Here is a 19,820-nt window from a genome sequence, read left to right on the forward strand (position 1 = left end):
ATATACATATAATACACACACATATATGAAACAATTTCTGGTTGGAAGAGGATAGTAACATTGGTGGCAATATTTTGTTGTTCAGCTGTTTTACAGTTGTGTCCAATTGTTAATGACTCTACTGATGGGTTGTTTTTTTTGACAAAGATACTAGAATTTGTCATTTCCTTCTCTAGCTCATTTTACAAATGAGAAAACTGAGGCAAACAGGGTTAAATGAATTACCAGTAAGCTAGTGTCTGAAGCTAAATTTGAACTCAGGAATAGAAGTCTTCCTACAATCTTTCCACTGTACCACTTCACTGAACTTAGCTGACCTTTGAAATGAGATAGGGATTCCAAGAGGGAAAGAAGAGAAAATGCATTCTAGACATGGGGGAGCATGTGACAAATAGATCAAAATGGTAGATAGGATGTCAAACACGGAGCACAGAAAGGGCAATTTGAATAGATCAAGGGTTTTGGAGAAGGAATAATAAATTTTGAATGATAGAGAAGAGCACAAGTGTGAAGGGTTCTAAATGCCAACAGAGAAATTTTTATCTTATCCCAGATACAATAGGGAGCCACTGAAGCTTCTTGAGCAGAGGAATCACATAGTAGGTACTTGTGCTTGAAGACCTTTTGTGCAAGGTGGACTTGGAGAGGGGAGAAGCAAAAACACCAATTAGCTGCACCTTCTCCCTTACTTCTAGGAGATGGTAGGTTCCCTTTGCTTGGAGGTTTGTAAGGAGCTTGTTGACAGCTTGTTAGATATATAATAGAAAGGATTGCCTTTGGGGAAGGATTAGACTAGAAACTAACTCTCTACACCTGCCTGTTCAAATTTCTAGTTTCCTTCAGGGCTCAGCTCAAGTGTCACCTACTATGAAGTCTTTCTTGACAACCTTGCCCCTGCCCCCAAAGAATGTTCAACTTATATTGTAACACATTTATAGGAATATTGTCCAAGATGAAACAGGGTAATGGTGTCCAAGTCAAATAGAAATGGACCGCTAAACTCTATGTAAGGAATTCCTGTGACTCCATATCTACATTCAATTGTATTTTTATATATCTTCTTAAATATTTGCCAAGTTGATTTTAATCTGGTTTAGACCACAGGGGAGAGGTGCTTGGTACTTCTGGTGTACAGTTGTTAAAGAACTGGCTTAGAATGTAGAAAATTTGAATACATATTTTGTCTCAGTTATTTTCTGGCCTAGTGACCCTGAGTAAATCACAATCTCTTTCTGCCTCAGTTTCTTCGTCTTAAAATCAAGATAATTCTAGCTCCTACCTCATAGGCTTGTTGTCAATATCAAATGAGATTAAATATATGAACATATATAATATATATAATTTCATTATCTATTTTTGATATATAAATTTGATGATTAAAATATATTTAAATTTAATATGAAAGCATATATAAATCATTTTGCAAATCTTAACTGGGTAAATGCTTGTCATCAGACAGTTGGAGATGCCATAGATAAGAGTGCTGAAGTTAGGAAGAAGTGACATCAAATCTCATCTCAGACATTTACCACTGACTGCCTCAGTTTCTTCCTCTGTAAAATTGGGATAATAAGATAGTAAGATCATTTACCTCATGTATTTGTCGTGAGGATAAAATGAGATAAATTGGTCAAGTCAATTTGTAAACATTAAAGAATTTTTTAAATGTAGTTGTGGTTACTTAAATCCCCTGACTGTAAAAAAGTCCTTGCTCCTTGGGGATAAGCACTATTTTTGTTTTTGTCTCTGTATTTTCAGACTTTGCACAGTGGTTTGCATATAGCCAATTCTTAATAGTTGTGAACTGATTACCACCTTCATTGATTCTTTTAAACTTCCTTAAGATTGATGCCCCTTCTCCCCCAAGGTTCTTCTACTGTCTCCTGTCTTTTTTCTTTACCTTTTCCTTTTGCAATTTTATTCATATAATATAATATATAAATTATTAATTATAATATACAATAATTTTTATAAATGATATATAATAAATATATAATTTAATTATATATTATATCATATGCCCTACATATTAATATATAATAATAAATAATATAATTCAGTTGTTACTTCAGTAAAAATAATTCCCAATCTTCTATTTCCAGCTTTACCTTCTCTTTCAAATTGCAGCTCCATACCTTCACCTATATACAGGACATCTCTATTTGAATGTGTCCCAATTAATTCAGAATCAACATATCATTAGCCAGCTTTGACTGTGGCATTTCTATTAACCCAATTTTCTGTGTCTCAAACATTGGTACTGCCTGTAACTTTTTACTCTCCCACACCCCATACATTCCCCTATCTAGAGGTTAGCTATTTAACTGATAGCACAATCTAATGTCAAATTCTACCAATTCTACCCCCATAATTTTACTAATATTTTTTCATGTGTCCCCTCTTCTATATTCTTATAACCACTATCCTAGAATGGAGGAAAGGGGTGGGAAATAAGTATGTGGGTGGTACTGTATTCCTTGAAGGTCAGGAGAAAGTGGTTTATCAAAAGATAATTGTCAGGGGAGGCAGTGTATAGAGTACTGGTCCTGGAGTCAGGAGTACCTGGGTTCAAATTCAGTCTTAGACACTTAATAATTACCTAGCTGTGTGGCCTTGGGCAAGCCACTTAATCCCATTTGCCTTGAAAAAAAAACCTAAAAAAAAAGATAATTGTCGGGGCAGCTAGGTGGCACAGGGAATAGAGCACCTGGAATCAGGAGATCACTTAATAATTGCCTAACTGTGTGTCCTTGGGAAAGTCACTTAACCCCAATGCCTTAAATAAAATTTTTAAAAATTAGTTAATTGTCTCTGAATCACATTACTCCCCACCTTTGCCTTTCTGGAGTATAAACTTCTATGATGGGATTCATCTACATCTACCCTTGGAATCTCTGCCAGTGCTTAGCATGGTATAATGTACAAGATGGTTATTCCAAAAATGTATGAATTGAGTTGAAAAAGATGTGAAGGAAATATGTAGTCTAGATATCCTGTCCTCATTTTGCCTTGGTTACTCCAAGAATTTCTTTATTTCAAACTCAGCAAATGTCTGCATACTTAACAGTTGAAGCTGCACCCCACAAAGTTGCCTTCATTATGTATTTTGAACCATAAATCAGTACACACTGTACGTTTAGCAATATGTGGTCAGCTGAGTCACTAATCAGCAGGGATATATTCTCCTGTGCTTGCCAGTTCCTGAGGACTTGAATTTCCTACCAACAGAGTCTGTGTACTGCCACAAAACCCATTTGAATGTGAGTGATACAAGGGTATTTGTAGCCTGCAATTTTTTCTCCTTGGGATTTTTTTTGAGAGCTCTGAATACTGCTGTTAATAAATCTTCAAAAATATTGGTGAAATTTTGTCAGATGACAATCCTTGAGATTAAGTTAGATATCTCTAACTACATTCACAGACTGAGGCTGCTAAAGTTCCTGGCATTTTATCAAACATATTTTTCTAAGATTACTGAAATGTTTAAGATTATAAGGCACACACACACACACACACACACATGACACATGACATACAAAACAAAAAAACAAAAACAAGCCAGACTTTCTTCATTCTCTCTTGTGAGAAGAATACAGCAGCAATTAAAGGAGCATTTCTCCCTAAACATAGAGATGGGGGAACTCAACTGTTTAACATCAAACACAGGGTCTGACAATACCAAATAGTAATTTTCTAAAGAGATTAATCCTATGTACAGGTTTTAAGCTATGGTAGGATGGAAACATCTCTTTTAGTGTTCCTGTGTCATCCTAAGGTAGTCAAATAATATATTCAAGTTGTGAGTCTTGGTCATTTTGGATATTTTCCCTTCAGCATCTTGTAGATGTCATACCCCTACCAATCCTGCTTTCTCTTTTCTTTTCCCTTCCCTAGACTATTGTCACCTATGCAATTGTGGGGTTCTCCCAAATCATTGACCTTAGAGCTGGAAGGAAACTTAGGAGAGCATCTAATTCATCATTTTCATCTTGTGCTCAGAAAAACTTAGAAGCACAGACATTAAGTGACTTGCCCCAACTCATATGGATAATAAACTAAGGGAGCTGGGATTTGAACCCATTTCTTCTAATTCCAAAATAACTGTTCTTTCCTCTGTGCCTTACCACTGGAAAAGAAGCCAAAACACATTTTGGGTAAGGGTAATGGTAATCCAGAAACAAGTGAGCATTAAACTTAGGAGTTTTTTTTGACCAAATTAGTCCCTACAGCTGCTGCTGCTGTAGCTCTTCTTTTTTAATATTCACTTTGCCCTGTTGTCTTCAAATTGTGGTCCCTGAATATATACTCTTTACCGACTACAATTCCCATTTGTTTGTATAATCTACTTTATCAGACTTCAAGAAAGTTGTTCACGGTCTGTGGCACATCGCCTTCCCACATTGCTCTTGCCAGACTTCATGTTCCTATGCCTTCCTATCTTTTCTCCCCAGTCTTATTAGAATTTCAGTGGGCCATAGCAAATCTAATAGTAAAAAAAAAAATTCTCCTTTATATACAGAACTGTGATTGAATCCTGAGTACTAGATAATAAAAATCTATCTCAATATTTTCCAAAGATTATTTTATCCTATTCACCATATAAAAACGTTTCATAAACAATCATGAAATCTTAGAGTTGAAAGATACATTAGAGATCATTTCATCCAAACTTCTCAGAGTATGTGTAAGCCATGTCCCTGAAATAAAATCTTGAATTTATACTACCCAAATACAATTTTCTCACTAATTTTATCTCTTTGGCTAATAATACCACCTAGGATGTTCCCTGAGAATATTAGAATATAGTGTATATATCTTTGTCTTTTATAGAGTAGGTAAAATGACCCTCTCAATTCCTATTCAAGCACTAAAGCTAACAATATATCAAATACATCACAGGTTTTGTTTCACCTGTCAAAAAAAATTCGATAAAGTCCATAAAAAAGTCAAGCCAAATCATCCTTCTTCTGTGAACCTCCATTTTTCTTAAAGATATTGACAATCATCTAGACTTTTGATATTTCCTGAGGGTTGAAAATCTCTTGAGAGGGTTGAGAGAGAGTTGAGCCCTCACCCTCTAGTAAGGCTCACCTCTGTAATTCATTCTATATAACCTATGATGAACAAATCTTTTTTGAATTTTAAAATAATTTTAATAAAAATGTTAATTAAAAATATTCAAATAAAAATGCAAAGACCAGCTTTAGCTCAAATGTCATACAAAAAGATGCAGTAGGTTGCATTTTACATCCAGGCCATAGTTTGTCAATCCCTGATCTATATTTGTAGGACTTAACTTTGTAGTATGAACCAACCTCAAAACCAAAAACATTTGGGATACAATAAAGAGTTAATTCCCCTACCCCCCAGACCTATTTAGTTTCTCTAACACTCCCTATTAATAATGGGCAAAAGCACACTAAAGTTTTATCTCTCTCTGTTGCTCTGATTCAGCTCCAGTTGGGTCCTAGCATGTGTCTATTTGGGACATTGGGAGAGCCCAAGAACTCTCCCTTCTTTTTATAGGTGGCTTGGTTCAGGTACTCAGCAAAGTCCAGGATCTTCTCTTTGTTCAGGAAAAGCTTGGTCCTCAACTTTTTCCATTTGTCCAGGAATTCCTCCCTAGTTTTCCTATTGTCTCTCTTGTGGCTATCTGTAGCTATTTGATTTCTCTTTTCCTGAGACCATGTGGTTACCTGGAAGATCCTGACGGTAATTCCTTTAACTTTGTTAACCCTGACCAAATTCCTTCTAGTCACATTCCCCAACATCACACAACTAGTTATGGGTACAATTGGTACTAAAACCCAATTCTTCTAATTCTCAGATCAATTCTCTTTCTATTCAACAGTTTTATTTCCCTTTTTAAAAATTTGATTCCAATCAAACTTGTTTAAACATTCCAGGTTGCAATCTGATCCACAGAGACAAACATGTAGTTTTTATCTGAAAACCTTTCCAACCATATTTCAGAGGAATTGCTTTCTCTCTGTTATCCCCATTTGTGAGGTTGATTTTTTGACTCCAAGTTATGAACTTTATATTTATTCTGATTACATTTCATTCAAATGATGGCATTTTACTCTGTCTGACACCTTTTTTAAGGTCAAGACTTTCTCATCTCATATTTAGAAGGACTGTGTATTTTTCTAAACTTTGTGTCATTTGCAAATGCAAAAAGAATGCTATATTTGTCTCCATGGAAGCTATTAATGAATGTTTAATGACTCAGAATCAAGGAAAGGCAGATGTCTCAGTTACTGTCCTGGACACTCCCCTCCTACTTCCCATTGACCCAATCTTTGAGCCCTTTGAGCCCAATCTTTCAGTTACAATTCACCCACATTTTAGCCCACATCTCTCCATTTAATCCATAAGCATTGCATGGCAGACTATCACATGCTTTGCTAATATCTAAGAATTCAAAAATTCACAAGATTATAGATGGATCTATAAACATAGCAACCCTGACCTAAAAGGAAATCAGATTAGATTGGTAGGACCCATTTTTCAAGTCTTTTAGAGGATTTCAGTAATCACTGGTTTTCATTTGAATGTTCAAAACATTCTCCCAAGTTCCAGAATATTGTCAGGAAAGGAAGTCAGCTCACTGATCTGCAGTTTTCAGATTCTACCCTCTTACCTTTTATAAAAAATTTCCCTTCCCTAGTCTCATGGTACCTCTTTTTTCCCCAATATCTTTCAAGATTCTTTCCAAATGGAATGAGATTTATTTTTGTTTTTGTGTTCCCAAAACTTAGTGGTCCTTTTCAAGAATGAAGGATGAGGGCAGCTAGGTGGCACAGTGAATAGAACACTAGCCCAGGAATCAGGAGGACCTGAGTTCAAATATGACCTCATACACTTAACAATTACCTAGCTGTATGACCAGGCAAGTCACTTAATCCCTTTGCCTTGCAAAAACAAAAACAAACAAAAAAAAGTGAAGGATAGACAAGAAATGCTTATCAAGTTGAAAATTATCAACAGCAATTTAACTTTACATATCTCTGAGTTCCTTCAGTTCCCTAAAATATAGTTAATCTGAACTTTTTAACTTGAAATCTTTGAGAGCAACATGACCTTGTTTATCTTGCATAGCCACTCACTGTATGTAACTATATTATTTCTTTTTTCTCAATCTAAAATTCATGCAAGTAAACCCAGAAACAGTATGAGAATTGAACAACTCTCTCAAAACCCTCAAACCTACTTCCCTCCAGGGTTGTATGTCTACTTGGCAAGAAGATGACGACTTCATAGTCCAATTAAAATGGAAAATAATATTTTTCCTTCAACTATTCTGAAATATTATGAAATTTCTGACTATCTATAAAATAGTAATTCTTCCTAAATTCTCAATAATAAACAGTATCACCCCATTCCATTGCCCTAAAGGAGTCTAATTTCATTTTAAAAAAATCTCTTTGGACTCTAGAAAAGCATGGAATGACTTACAGGATCTGATAATGAGAAAAAGGAGTAGAACCAAGAGAATAATGTACACATCAACGACATCATTATGAAATGAACAACCTTGTTGGAAGCAGCATCTCTCGGCAGTTGAGAGCTAGGACAACTATATTTGACAGGCTATGGACTATATTATCCCCATCCAGAGAAAGAAAAACAAAACAAAACAAAACACACGGAAAAAAACAACTCTTCTAAATCTGATGAAAATTTTATAAAAATTATCTCTTATGTATCTCTTCCCCTTAATCCTAATTCCTCATGCCCCAAATTACTAATTTGTAAACATGTTCATCAAAATATGCAGGTACAGTGCTAACTTAACTGTTCCCTGCGGAGGGGAGGGGAGGAGCGTGGGAAGGGAGGGTGGTAGGAAATTTTGTAACTTGGAAATATGCATGTGCATATGGATGAAAATGAATTAATAAAAAAATCTCAACTTTATTTTCCCTGCTTACTCTTTGGAATCCTTATCACCAAACCATCTGGGACTTTACCTGCACTTATTATGGAATGTGTTTCTCAATCCATAAAGTATATTTATTATTTTCTTTTCTTTGCTCATATATAACATCAGTTTTTGAATTGGGCCTTTGTACTAGAAGCAGATTTTGTCCCTTCCCATATGCCTTAAAGGGATAGACAAATCTTCCGGTATAAATGCTTCTTCAGTTCTGGATGGGGTAACTGGGGCTGGACACTCTCCTCTGCTTCCTCTCCTAGCATCACAATTCCATTAGATTTAAAATTAATTGAGGTTAGATTCTGTTTTCTGCCTCTTCTCCTTCCCCTCCCCCCCCATGGTTAATATGGTGCCTGCACATTGTAGGGTCTTAATAAATATTTATTGACTGCCTGGTAGCCCAATATGTTTGTGTATGTGTGTATTGATTATGGATCACCTTAATCTCATTCTCTTTATGTAATTCCTAATTAGGCATTGGTTTCATTCCCTATTTCATTTGGATGCTGCAGATCTCAAGTAGCATCTGGCTTCTTGCAAAACCCCTTGTCATGTACATGTAGATATTGAGCTCTCATGTTATGGTGTTAAATGCTCCAAGATGTGCCAAACTTTAACTCCCTACATAGTAACTTATAGAGGCTGAGAATGTTCCTCATTGATCCTCCAATAGGTCAAGCTAAGATCCCAATGATTTCAGGTATTGCCTAGCAGGACCCATATTGACTTCCACTTCCCCTATTACAGGAATTGTTGGTTTAGCAATACCTTATGATTCTTTCTGGAAACATAATGTGTGTCCATGTGCAACCTCAAAAATGGATAGAAGCTATATTATATAAAGTCAGCCAAAAAGCATTGATCTTAAGGGTCCACTATGTGCTAGACACCATACACAAACCTTGGGAGATACTCTGTTATGTTTTAGGTACAAATTGTAGGAGCATAATAAGCCTTTCTTTTATTGTTATTCATAACAATATGAATATGTTATGAGTTTCTCTCATACTCTGCTGAAGGGAGCCATCAACCATGATTAATTTTCATTTCTTCCTCTAACACCAATTAAATGATTTTTCATTTGAATGGTATCTCTAGACTCCTATTATCATTTGCTGGAAGAAAGCAAATTTTTTTTTGAGAATAGTTTCATCTTTTGTACATCTGTCAGAACTTTGTAATAGTGTACAAAGAATTTTTCAGAACCTTATGATGTCTTCCCCCACAAAGCCTATTTCAGTACAGTGCCGGTCAAAAATTTGCTCCTGGTTTTCTGAGTTTGGTACAGCTAGATCTCGATTAGTGTGAATAATTAATTCCATGAAATGCTCATATTCTTTGAACTCACCTTGCATATTTCCATTGGAACATAACAAGTTACCATATTTTATATATTTAGAACTTTGATTAATATGAAGCCAAATAAATGTCAGAGTAAATACATATTTAATAAATATTAAAAATAGGATGCTTTTACTCATAATATTTGATCACATGAATATGGAACCATAAGTTTAGAGTCAAAATGACCTTAGCAATCATATACAATGCATTCTCTTCACTTTAAATCTGAGGAAACAGGTTCAGAGTGTTTAAGTGACTCAACCATGTCACACAATTTCTAAATGTCACAGCTAGAATTTGAGCCCTTATTTTTTGACTCAAATAAAATTCTCTTCCTGTTCTATTACATCCTATTCCTAGGATAAGACATTTTGTGTTCAAAGGAAGACACTATGGTATGGTTATAGAAAGAAAACTAGACAACAAATTCAGAGACATGGTTCCCAGTACATAACTCTTGTGACTTTGTCTAACTTACTTCATTACTCTGGACCACAGTTTCCTCATCTATAAAGTAAAAGTGGGACTAATTAATTGATTTCTGGGGTTCATTTTAGATAGGGATATGTTGTAAAATGTTTGGCAACCAGCTCATAAAATATATGCATGACAAGCTTTTAGTTTTAATGTGCATTATTAATACTTATTTCATCACTTCCTTAAGTCTATACAATCAGCAAAATAATCAAGTCTTGATTTGTAGTATTTATCCATTTCTGGGATATGCTTGCAATGAAAATTTATCAACTCTTGTGAGCCAGTATAATTGGTATGCTGAAGTTTTAGTTAAAAAATTCTATAAACCAGAAAAAGAACTTTTCCCCAAAAGCAAAAAAAAAAAAAAAGAAATCTCTGCATTGTGTACTCACCCCCAGTAACAATGACATTTGCTTTTACACAGTAAACAAAAGTATTTACTCCTCTTGGCATTGAAAATTCTCTGACTGGCCTGCAAAACATGGAATTAGGTATAAAATATTTATATACTTTTGTCTTCAAGCACATAGTATCCAAATTATAAATAGGTTGTACCCTATAAGAGAATGTATCTGTTGCTTGTTTTGGGACTCAGACCAAGTTCTTCCAGAAGAGCAAAGTTATTGGTGGTAAAGTATTATAATCTGGCCCTCAGAATTCAATCTAGTACATAGTTACAGTACAGTATCCAGATCTAGAAGGATATGATGTTAGGTAAATTGAAGCACAATTAGAGAGTAAAATTAGGTTCATGGGAATGATATTAATGCTATAATAAACAGACTGATACTAAGGAGAGTTAACATTGCTAGGGGTAAAGTATTCCTTCCTCAGATTGTTACTTAACATTAAATTTCTATCTTGGGCCATCAGCAGAATGTTTCAATGGGCTTTGGTAACGTTCTGGAAGAGTGTAGTACATTAAACACATTATCATTATAATGCTGGTTGGAGCAACATTACTGAGGGAAAGCCTATTGTTTCCAATTGTTTCTATGGGAGAAAAAGGCACCATTTGATTCTGGGAATACACTACATTTCTGCCAAATAAAACTCCACTTAATTAGAAGAGCTTAACCTCTTCCTTTCTTCCCAACCTTATCCTCCTACTACTGTGCTGGTAAGTTAATGTTTTTTCCTTCACCTCTTTGTCTTTGGACACAACACATATGTTAAGTGTGTTAAATCTTCATAAAAATCATTGGGACAAAAAGAACTAAAGAAGAAAATTAAAGTTTGCTTAAACAAACTCATGTTATTCATCATGATCCATACAAATGGAAAAAATGTTTTACCTTTTGCCACATGTCCTTCACCAAAAACAGTGGGCTAAACTCAGCATTGCTTTTCTTCTTTAATTTTTTTCCAGTTCTCATTACTATTATTTTAATGGTAAGGAGAAGCATTAAAACTATCAAAAAAAGATTTTTCTGTTACAGGAAACATTGTTAGATAATTATGCATCAGGTAAGTTGTAAAGATGAATTCTCTTGGGGCGGCTAGGTAGCACAGTGAATAGAGCACCAGCCTTGGAGTCAGGAGTACCTGGGTTCAAATCTGACCTCAGACACTTAATAATTACCTAGCCGTGTGGCCTTGGGCAAGCCACTTAGCTCCATTGCCTTGAAAAATCTTTAAAAAAAAAAAAAGGGGGTGGCGTAGTGACTTTTAGTGGATAAAGCACCGGCCCTGGGTCAAAAGTACCTGGGTTCAAATCTGGTCTCAGACACTTAATAATTACCTAGCTGTGTGGCTTTGGTCAAGCCACTTAACCCCATTTGCCTTGCAAAAACCTAAAAAAAAATTAAAGAAAAAAGATGAATCCTCTTTTGGGTGGAACATTGGGTTGTATGGGCTGCATTCTCGAGAATGAGCCAGAGTACAATTTCTTAGTTCCTTCAGTCCTAGTCCATAACATAAGTCACTAATTGGTGGTGACAAGAGAAAAATATCTCACTACTAATACAAATGTGAATATAGTCCCTCCCTTGTCTACTTCCTTTAAGCATAAAGGTGATGAATGGGCAGAGTCCCAGAGGGAACTCCATTAGTAGGAATTGGGAGATGAGAATCAGGGCATTTTGGAGTCACAACAGACTAATGAAATGAACTAGTAGGGAGTAGATTTGAAGTCTAAATCTTGGTTTAACCACTGACTAGTTATATGACCTTGGTAATTCACTTAAGCCTCAAAGGGTCTTAGGTTTTCCAATTGCAAAATAAAGATGTTAAACTATATAACCTTTTGAAGGTCTCTTCCAGCACTAACATTTTAGGATTATAATGAGGGTGCCACTGAAGGGGGTTCTATGCATCCTAGGTAATAGTGATGCCAAGAAAAGGAGAGGGAAAGGAAAGTGCTTAAAAAAATAAAAGTGAGTTTCCTCTAATATAAAGGCATCATAGTGATGGGAAAAGAGTACTGGAACTGGGGTTGGGAAGAACCAGAATTATATACCAGCTCAGTTTTGTGTGTGTGTGTGGGGGGGCGTGTGTGTTGGGGTGCAAAGTAATATGTAGCACTTTACTAAGCGTGAGAGGAATACAGTATCCAGCTGAGATTAGTTTTATCCCCCTAAAAGTTTTTTAACTATGAAATTGCCTAGTGGGGGAGGAGGCTGAAATGCTGTGAAACCCAATCCCCAGGGAAACCACCATCAGAGAGGAAGGAGTTGGAAAATGAGCAATAGTAGAAAATAGATATATGTGGGGGAAGACTAAAATTATTAAATATCTAAGAAAAAAGAAAATTTAAAGATGTTGAATATAAACAGATAAATCAACAGGGAAAACATTAAGAGCAGAAGGAAATATGATCTCTGAATAAATTAATTCAAGAATCTATAATAAATGCTGAAAAAGTAAATAAAATGATCTTACACTTGGTGAAACAGAGGATCCTGTGGAATTCAAAGAGAAAACAGATATAAAACATGCTGTTCTTGATTGATTTGCAAGAGAAATTATGATGATTTGTATAGCAAAAATAATTGACAGAATAGAAGAACTTGAATTTGTGATGGCAAGTCTCATCAGATAAACAAAAAAAAAGAGCATTGTGGAGAAGTAGAGGAAAATCTAAAATAAGAGAAGTAAAAAAAAAATTAACATTAAAAGAAATGTACTCTTTATCCAAGCAAAACTTTCTGATCTTCAAGACAGTCTGTAGAGAGACAATTTACAGCTTAAATACCATAATGCAAGAAATAAAAGAAAACTGCCTAGAACTTCTGAATATGAAAAATGAAATGGAAATTTCATTGGAAATGGAAAAAAATTCATAGATCAAAAAACAAACAAAACAAACCTCCAAGGCTACGATTTCCAAGACAATTAATCCAAATGATTAATTTTAAAAATTCAATTCAGAAACAAGTTTGGCAAGGAATCAGGAGAAAGAACTTTAAATAATAAAAAGGAAAAGAAATTGAAATAACAAAAGCCAAGAAAACACTACGGAGTATGGAATAAGTTTGGAAGAGTAATGGAATGCAAATGAAACCGAGGTAACCTACTCTGCAAAGCAATGTTGAGAAATTATAATGACTTTGGATGACCTCAAAGAAGAGTTATGAGATTACATCAAGTCCTCTACCTCCATCCCTGACCTGACTTCTTTATAATGTGGTACCATAGTTCTGGGATACTGCATATAACATTTTTAGAATAATGTTTAATTTTGCAGAACTTTTTTCTTTCTGTTTTTCGGTTATAAGGGATCATTTTCTGGGAGAAGGTAGGGAAAGGAAGAGAATTGGAAATAATTTTGGTTTTTACATCATCAAAATTTGTTTGGAGTCAGATTCACAACACCATGAATTTTCTATTAAGGGGTCCAAATGTCATTCAGCACTTTAGTAGAGTGCCTTCCACATGGTAGGGCACTTATTGACTAACAGGCTTATTGACTGCTATTATGTACTAAGCAATTTGACATAGTCAAATTGTGAATTGATTATGTATATTTATTTCCCCTAGTATTTAACAATACTCTAACCATAGTTTGTTATTAATTTTTTTAAATGAGTTGAATTGAAAGTAAGTAATAATTAATCAGGCAGTGGGGTCTGGACTGGTTTGGAGTAGAAATAGGATGGAAGTGGGATAGGATAAATAGGATTTTTTGACAGTTTAGCTGAGAGGTAAAAAGTAAATTGGATCTAAAAACTATTAGAATCCAATGAATGGGATAAATCAGTGCTTCTTCTCTCCAGATGAGACTGCCAACAGTTACTCACATTTGTGCCTAACTTGTAGTGTAGGAGGGATACAACAGGTAATGTATGACCCCCAAACCAACCAAGGAAGGTTTGTCATAATTCAGTCTCTTTTCATCTAATATTTATCATAATCCTTTCTACTTGAATAATGTTCAAATTTAACTTATATCCATACACTTGTTTCTCCATACAACTCTCCTGGAGTTGGCCAGGTTCCCAAGGGTTGGACGTTGAAAGGAGTCAAACAGACAATAAGCCTGGGACTGCTGTTTAATTCATTGAAGATGTTTATTCTCTTACTGATTTTTTTATTTGTTTTTGTAACTACAATTGTAAAAGTACAATATAAAATTATAATTATAACAGTTATAATTTCCAAAAATGATAATTTATTTAGTTTTTAAAAGATTTTATTTATTTTGAGTTTTACAATTTTTCCCCAGATCTTACTTCCCTCCCCCTCCCACAGAAGGCAATTTTTCATTCTTTACATTGTTTCCATGGTATACATTGATCCAAACTGAATGTGATGAGAGAGAAATCATATCCTTAAGGAAGAAACAAAGTATAAGAGATAGCAAGATCAGGCAATAAGATATCAGGGTTTCTTTTCTAAATTAAAGGTAATAGTCCTTGGTCTTTGTTCAAACTCTACAATTCTTTCTTTGGATACAGATGGTATTCTCCATTGCAGAGAGCCCCAAATTGTCCCTGATTGTTGCACTGATGGAATGAGCGTGTTCATCAAGGTTGATCATTGCCCCCATGTTGCTGTTAGAGTGTATAGTGTTTTTCTGGTTCTGCAAATCCCTCCAGGCTTCCCTGAATTACTATCCCTCCTGGTTTCTAATAGAACAGTAGTGTTCCATGACATACATATACCACAGTTTGTTAAGCCATTTCCCAATTGAAGGACATTTACTTTATTTCCAGTTCTTTGCCACCACAAACAGGGCTGCTATAAATATTTTTGTACAAGTGATGTTTTTACCCTTTTTCATCATCTCTTCAGGGTATAGACTCAGTAGTGATATTGCTGGATCAAAGGGTATGCACATTTTTGTTGCCCTTTGGGCATAGTTCCAAATTTCTCTCCAGAAAGGTTGGATGAGTTCACAGCTCCACCAACAATATAATAGTATCCCAGATTTCCCACAACCCTTCCAACAATGATCATTATCCTTTCTGGTCATATTGGCCAGTTTGAGAGGTGTGAGGTAGTACCTCAGAGAAGCTTTAATTTGCATTTCTCTAATAAGTAATAAATTAGAATAATTTTTCATATGACTATGGATTGCTTTGATCTCCTCATTTGTAAATTGCCTTTGCATATCCTTTGACCATTTGTCAGTTGAGGAATGGCTTTTCTGGCTTTTCCAAAATGATAATTTATTTTTTTTTATTTTTTTATTTTTATTTTTTTTTAAGAAAAGGGAAAATATTTTTTTTTAGGTTTTTGTGAGGCAAATGGGGTTAAGTGGCTTGCCCAAGGCCACACAGCTAGGTAATTTTTTTTTAATTTTAATTTATTTTTATTAAAGATATTATGTGAGTTTTACAATTTTCCCCCCAATCTTACTCCCCCCCGCCCCGGAAAGCAATCTGTCAGTCTTTACTTTGTTTCCATGTTGTACCTTGATCCGAATTGGGTGTGATGAGAAAGAAATCATATCCTTAAAGAAGAGACAAGAAGTCTAAGAAGTAACAAGATCAGACAATAAGATATCTGTTTTTTCCCCTAAATTAAAGGGAATAGTCCTTGAACTTTGTTCAAACTCCACGGCTCTTTATCTGGATACAGATGGCACTCTCCTTTGCAGACAGCCCCAAAATCGTTCCCGATCGATGCACCCATGGAATGAGCGAGTCCTTCGAGGTTGAGCATCACCCCCATGTTGCCGTTAGGGTATATATACGGTGTTTTTTCTGCTTCTGCTCATCTCTCACTCAGCATCAACTCATGCAAATCCCTCCAGGCTTCCCTGAAATCCCTTCCCTCCTAGTGTCTAATAGAACAATAGTGTTCCATGACATACATATACCACAGTTTGCTAAGCCATTCCCCAATTGAAGGACATTTACTTGATTTCCAGTTCTTTGCCACACAAACAGGGCTGCTATAAATATTTCAAAATGATAATTTAAAAAAAGATTTTTCCTCCTTTTAGTAGATAGGTTGACTTAATTTTAACAGCTGGTTAATTATGTATTTGTATAACTGAAGTTGCATCTGGTTCAAATGAAAACTCATGGTAAAATAATAGAAAAAAATATTATGCTGAATCTAGGGATGAAATGACCCTATTTGTCAGCTTTTTAGATGCAGATCATTTTGTGACAGGCAGGTTTTTTTTTTTTTGGAGGGGGGTAGATAGGCTAGGCTGAGGTTGGTGGTATAAAACCTCACTGTACACTTGAGTATACATTTCACCAGTTAGATTACAGAAAGAGGTACTAGCAAAGAATGTACAAAAAGAAAATAGATGAGTCACACACAGAATCTTGACTGAATTCTGACATTGCTTAGCACTTATATCATTTTGTAGATTCTCAACCACTGGCTAAGAACATTTTTGTTCAGATCTCTGGTGCTACAAAACAAATTGAACTTCAATTCAAGAAATTAAAATTCAATAAATCAAGGAATAGAGGTAAACTTCTAACTAGGCCAAGAACAATACCCAATTCAAGAAGTTTCAAAACAATGCTCCTATATTAAAGTTTGATTGCCTGACTGGCTTGGAAACCAAAATCATTTTATGCTCCTTGAAATACTAGGGACCAGAGATTTAATGGGAATGAGTATGAAATGGTTAAAGCAATTCCCTTATTTTAACTCTTGTTATTCATTACCCTTTGTGCTTTCCTCTGGTAAAGCAGAATGATATAGTTAAACTTCAACTAAATTAACTGTTTTTTTATGCAAGTGGATATATTTGTTGACATGAGAGGATCTAGTTCAAGTAAGTACTCTATATTAGGGTAATATCTTAAATAGCTTTTGAAACTTCTGATAACTTTCTAGAAATATCTTTTAATGAATGAGTAAAAACTTCAAGAGGTAGGGAATGCTAATTCTGGAGTTAGTTTTTTCTGATCCCTTCTTTTTATCCCACTAGACATACTTGGGTGGTATGCGCATGTGTATGTATAGTGTGTACACACATATATATATATATATATATATATATATATATATATATATAGTTTATATGTATATATTTATATGTATATTTGTATATATGTTTATATTTATATTTATATGTGTATTTTGTTCACATTGTTTTCAGTTGTGTCCAACTCTTAGTCATGCAATTTGGAGTACTGATACTGAGGTGGTTTGCCATTTCCTTCTCTATTTTGTAAATGAGGAACTTAGGCAAAAGAGAGTTAAGTGACTTGACCACAGGCAGTTAGTGGCTGAGGCAACAATTGAATTCAGGATAATGATTCTAGATCCAGCTATCAACTGTGCCACTAGGCAGATGTATCTCTTTCTCTGTCTCCTACTATCATTAATGAGGGAAATCTAAGACTTGACTCCTAATTAGTATGGAGATGGAAGGAAAAACTACACAAAATTCATTGGCTTGATGATTACAGGTCTAAGACTTCCAGATTATATGGGACTATATGAATAAAGATTTGAGAGAATTATAAAATCATCTATGTGATTGTAATATGTAGAAGCAGAGAAGCCTTATATTTTTCTTTATACATTTAGAAACTGTAGTCTATTTAATCAATTCCAAAGCATACAGCTATGTAATCCTTTCTTAGTACTTTAAAATTCTTAGGTTCATTGTCCTTATTATCAACACATGTAATAGAGCATTCATATTTTAGATGATTCTGTAGTTACTGGCTTGTTTCTTAAGTTCAATAACTACCTCAGCAATGAATGGTAACTCAGACTCAGGAATGCAGGTCATGGAAAGAAGATAGAGATTTATTAAAAGAAGTTAAAAAATCTTATGAAAGTGATAGAAAAGTTAAGAAGAGTTTAAAGAGAAGACCATGTGGATTGCTGATTGAACTGGTCAGGCCAGCTGACCAGGGTTTTCAGCAGGAGTCTGGAAGGTCAAAGAGAGCAGGAGCCCCTTCCTATCTCTCTTTAAATTCTTCTTCAGTCCATGGGAGGATCAGTGACCTGGGAGTGACCCAAGTCCTGCACTGGAGATTTGCCTTTAGGGGAGGGATCACTTTTGGGTAGTCTTGGGTGTGTCCAGGGCCTGTGCTCCCGGGCTACCCCACCAGAAGATAATGCAATCCAAATCAGGTTGAAGGTCAGGCCCTCAAGTGTGGCCTAAATTAGGTGATAAAAGAAGGAAGATTCCCTTAACAATGCAAAAAAAATTTACAAAGTTTGTCTCCAACTGATCTCATCACCCCCTATGCCCATATTTTTCAGCATCAATTCAATTCCTTTTCTTTTTAGGTTTTTGCAAGGCAAATATAGTTAAGTGACTTGCCCAAGGCTACACAGTTAGGTAATTATTAAGTGTCTGAGGCTGGATTTGAACTCAAGTACTCTTGACTCCAGGGCCCTTTATCTATTCACTGGGCCACCTAGCCTCCCCTGAATCAATTCAATTCTGCAAAAATAGACAAATATAGATTAATTCACCTGTAAGGCCAATACTAATAGAAGCTAGCCATTAGTCCAAAGAGGAACATAAACCTTTAGTACTTAAAATACTGGGTCACTTTATCAAATAAATCTCCCTATGGCCATATTTGAGTCTGTCTTCTGTTTCCTTTTAACAAATTCCTACCAGCCTGCTAGGTGAAATAACCTTTAAACATAAAGATATTATTAATCTGGGAGAAAAGAAAAGTAGCTCAGTTCTTAAATTCCATGATTAGGAATTTGTATTTTATTCAGGAAACAGAATTTATCAGAAGCAAAGCCAGGTTATCAGTGTCATACCCAGCAGTGTAATGGCATAAACAGAAAGCACATCTAAGATGCAAGAAAGCTTGTAAAGTAATAGAAATCATGGATTTTAAGGCATTATTACATGAGTGTTAGAAGTCTCTTAAGATGCATAACCAAAATAAAGCCTTATGCATAAACATACAGGGCTCAAATTGCAAAGAGGCCATACAGGGAGATTCTGAGTTTCAAATTTTAGTATCATGGTTCAATAAGTTTTTCATTAGTGATAACTTGGGAAAGTGGAAGTATTAGATTGTAGTTGTTCATCCTTTGTTCTCAAAGAGAACCAATGACTTCACAAGGGTAATGTTTTGTAACATGGGTAGAGCTGCATAAAATCATCACCCTCACTCTCTCCTCCAGAATCATTAAATCTAGTGGCAAGAAAAAGGTCAAGATGACTGGTGATGGCCCAGGATGCAATGAATGACCTTGGTCTTTCTAAATTAAGGTCTTTCTCAGGTTTTAGTTTGTCTGAAGACATGACCATTCAATGATTAAGGACTTTTAAAAGCCTGTGTTTTCAGAACTATATCTAAAGAAATCACAAAAATTAAAACCAAGCTTGACAAAAATGGTGGAGGGAGGAAAAGGAAGAGAAGGAGAAGGAGAAAGAAGCAACAGCTCCATTTTGGACAACTGAGTTTAAGATAGCCACTGGACATTCAGTTTGAGATGTCTGAAAAGTAGATAAATATGTGAGGTTAGAGGTTAACAAAAAAGTTAGGGTAGGATAAAATTTTTTTTAGTAAAGTAAACTATACATACATACATATATATGTGTGTGTGTGTGTGTGTGTGTGTGTGTGTGTGTGTGTAATAACAGTCATGTTAAAAAAAATAGACATAACCCTTCCCACAAAGAGAAACTTTAAGGAAAAATAATTTGAGAAAAAAAAAGTAA

At 35.1% G+C, this 19,820-nt stretch overlaps 1 protein-coding gene across 1 annotated transcript in view; it reads right to left on the minus strand.

The window, feature by feature from the left end:
• Positions 1–19,820, minus strand: part of WDR64 (WD repeat domain 64) — a 189,447-nt gene that overhangs the window by 92,756 nt on the left and 76,871 nt on the right. Inside the window, exon 9 of the mRNA XM_074220912.1 lies at positions 10,150–10,229. Within this exon, the coding sequence (XP_074077013.1) occupies positions 10,150–10,229 (80 nt within the window). The remainder of the gene's footprint in view (positions 1–10,149; positions 10,230–19,820) is intronic.

The sequence above is a fragment of the Macrotis lagotis genome, chromosome 2 (genome assembly GCF_037893015.1).
Source record: "Macrotis lagotis isolate mMagLag1 chromosome 2, bilby.v1.9.chrom.fasta, whole genome shotgun sequence".
Taxonomy (NCBI): Eukaryota; Metazoa; Chordata; class Mammalia; order Peramelemorphia; family Peramelidae; genus Macrotis; species Macrotis lagotis.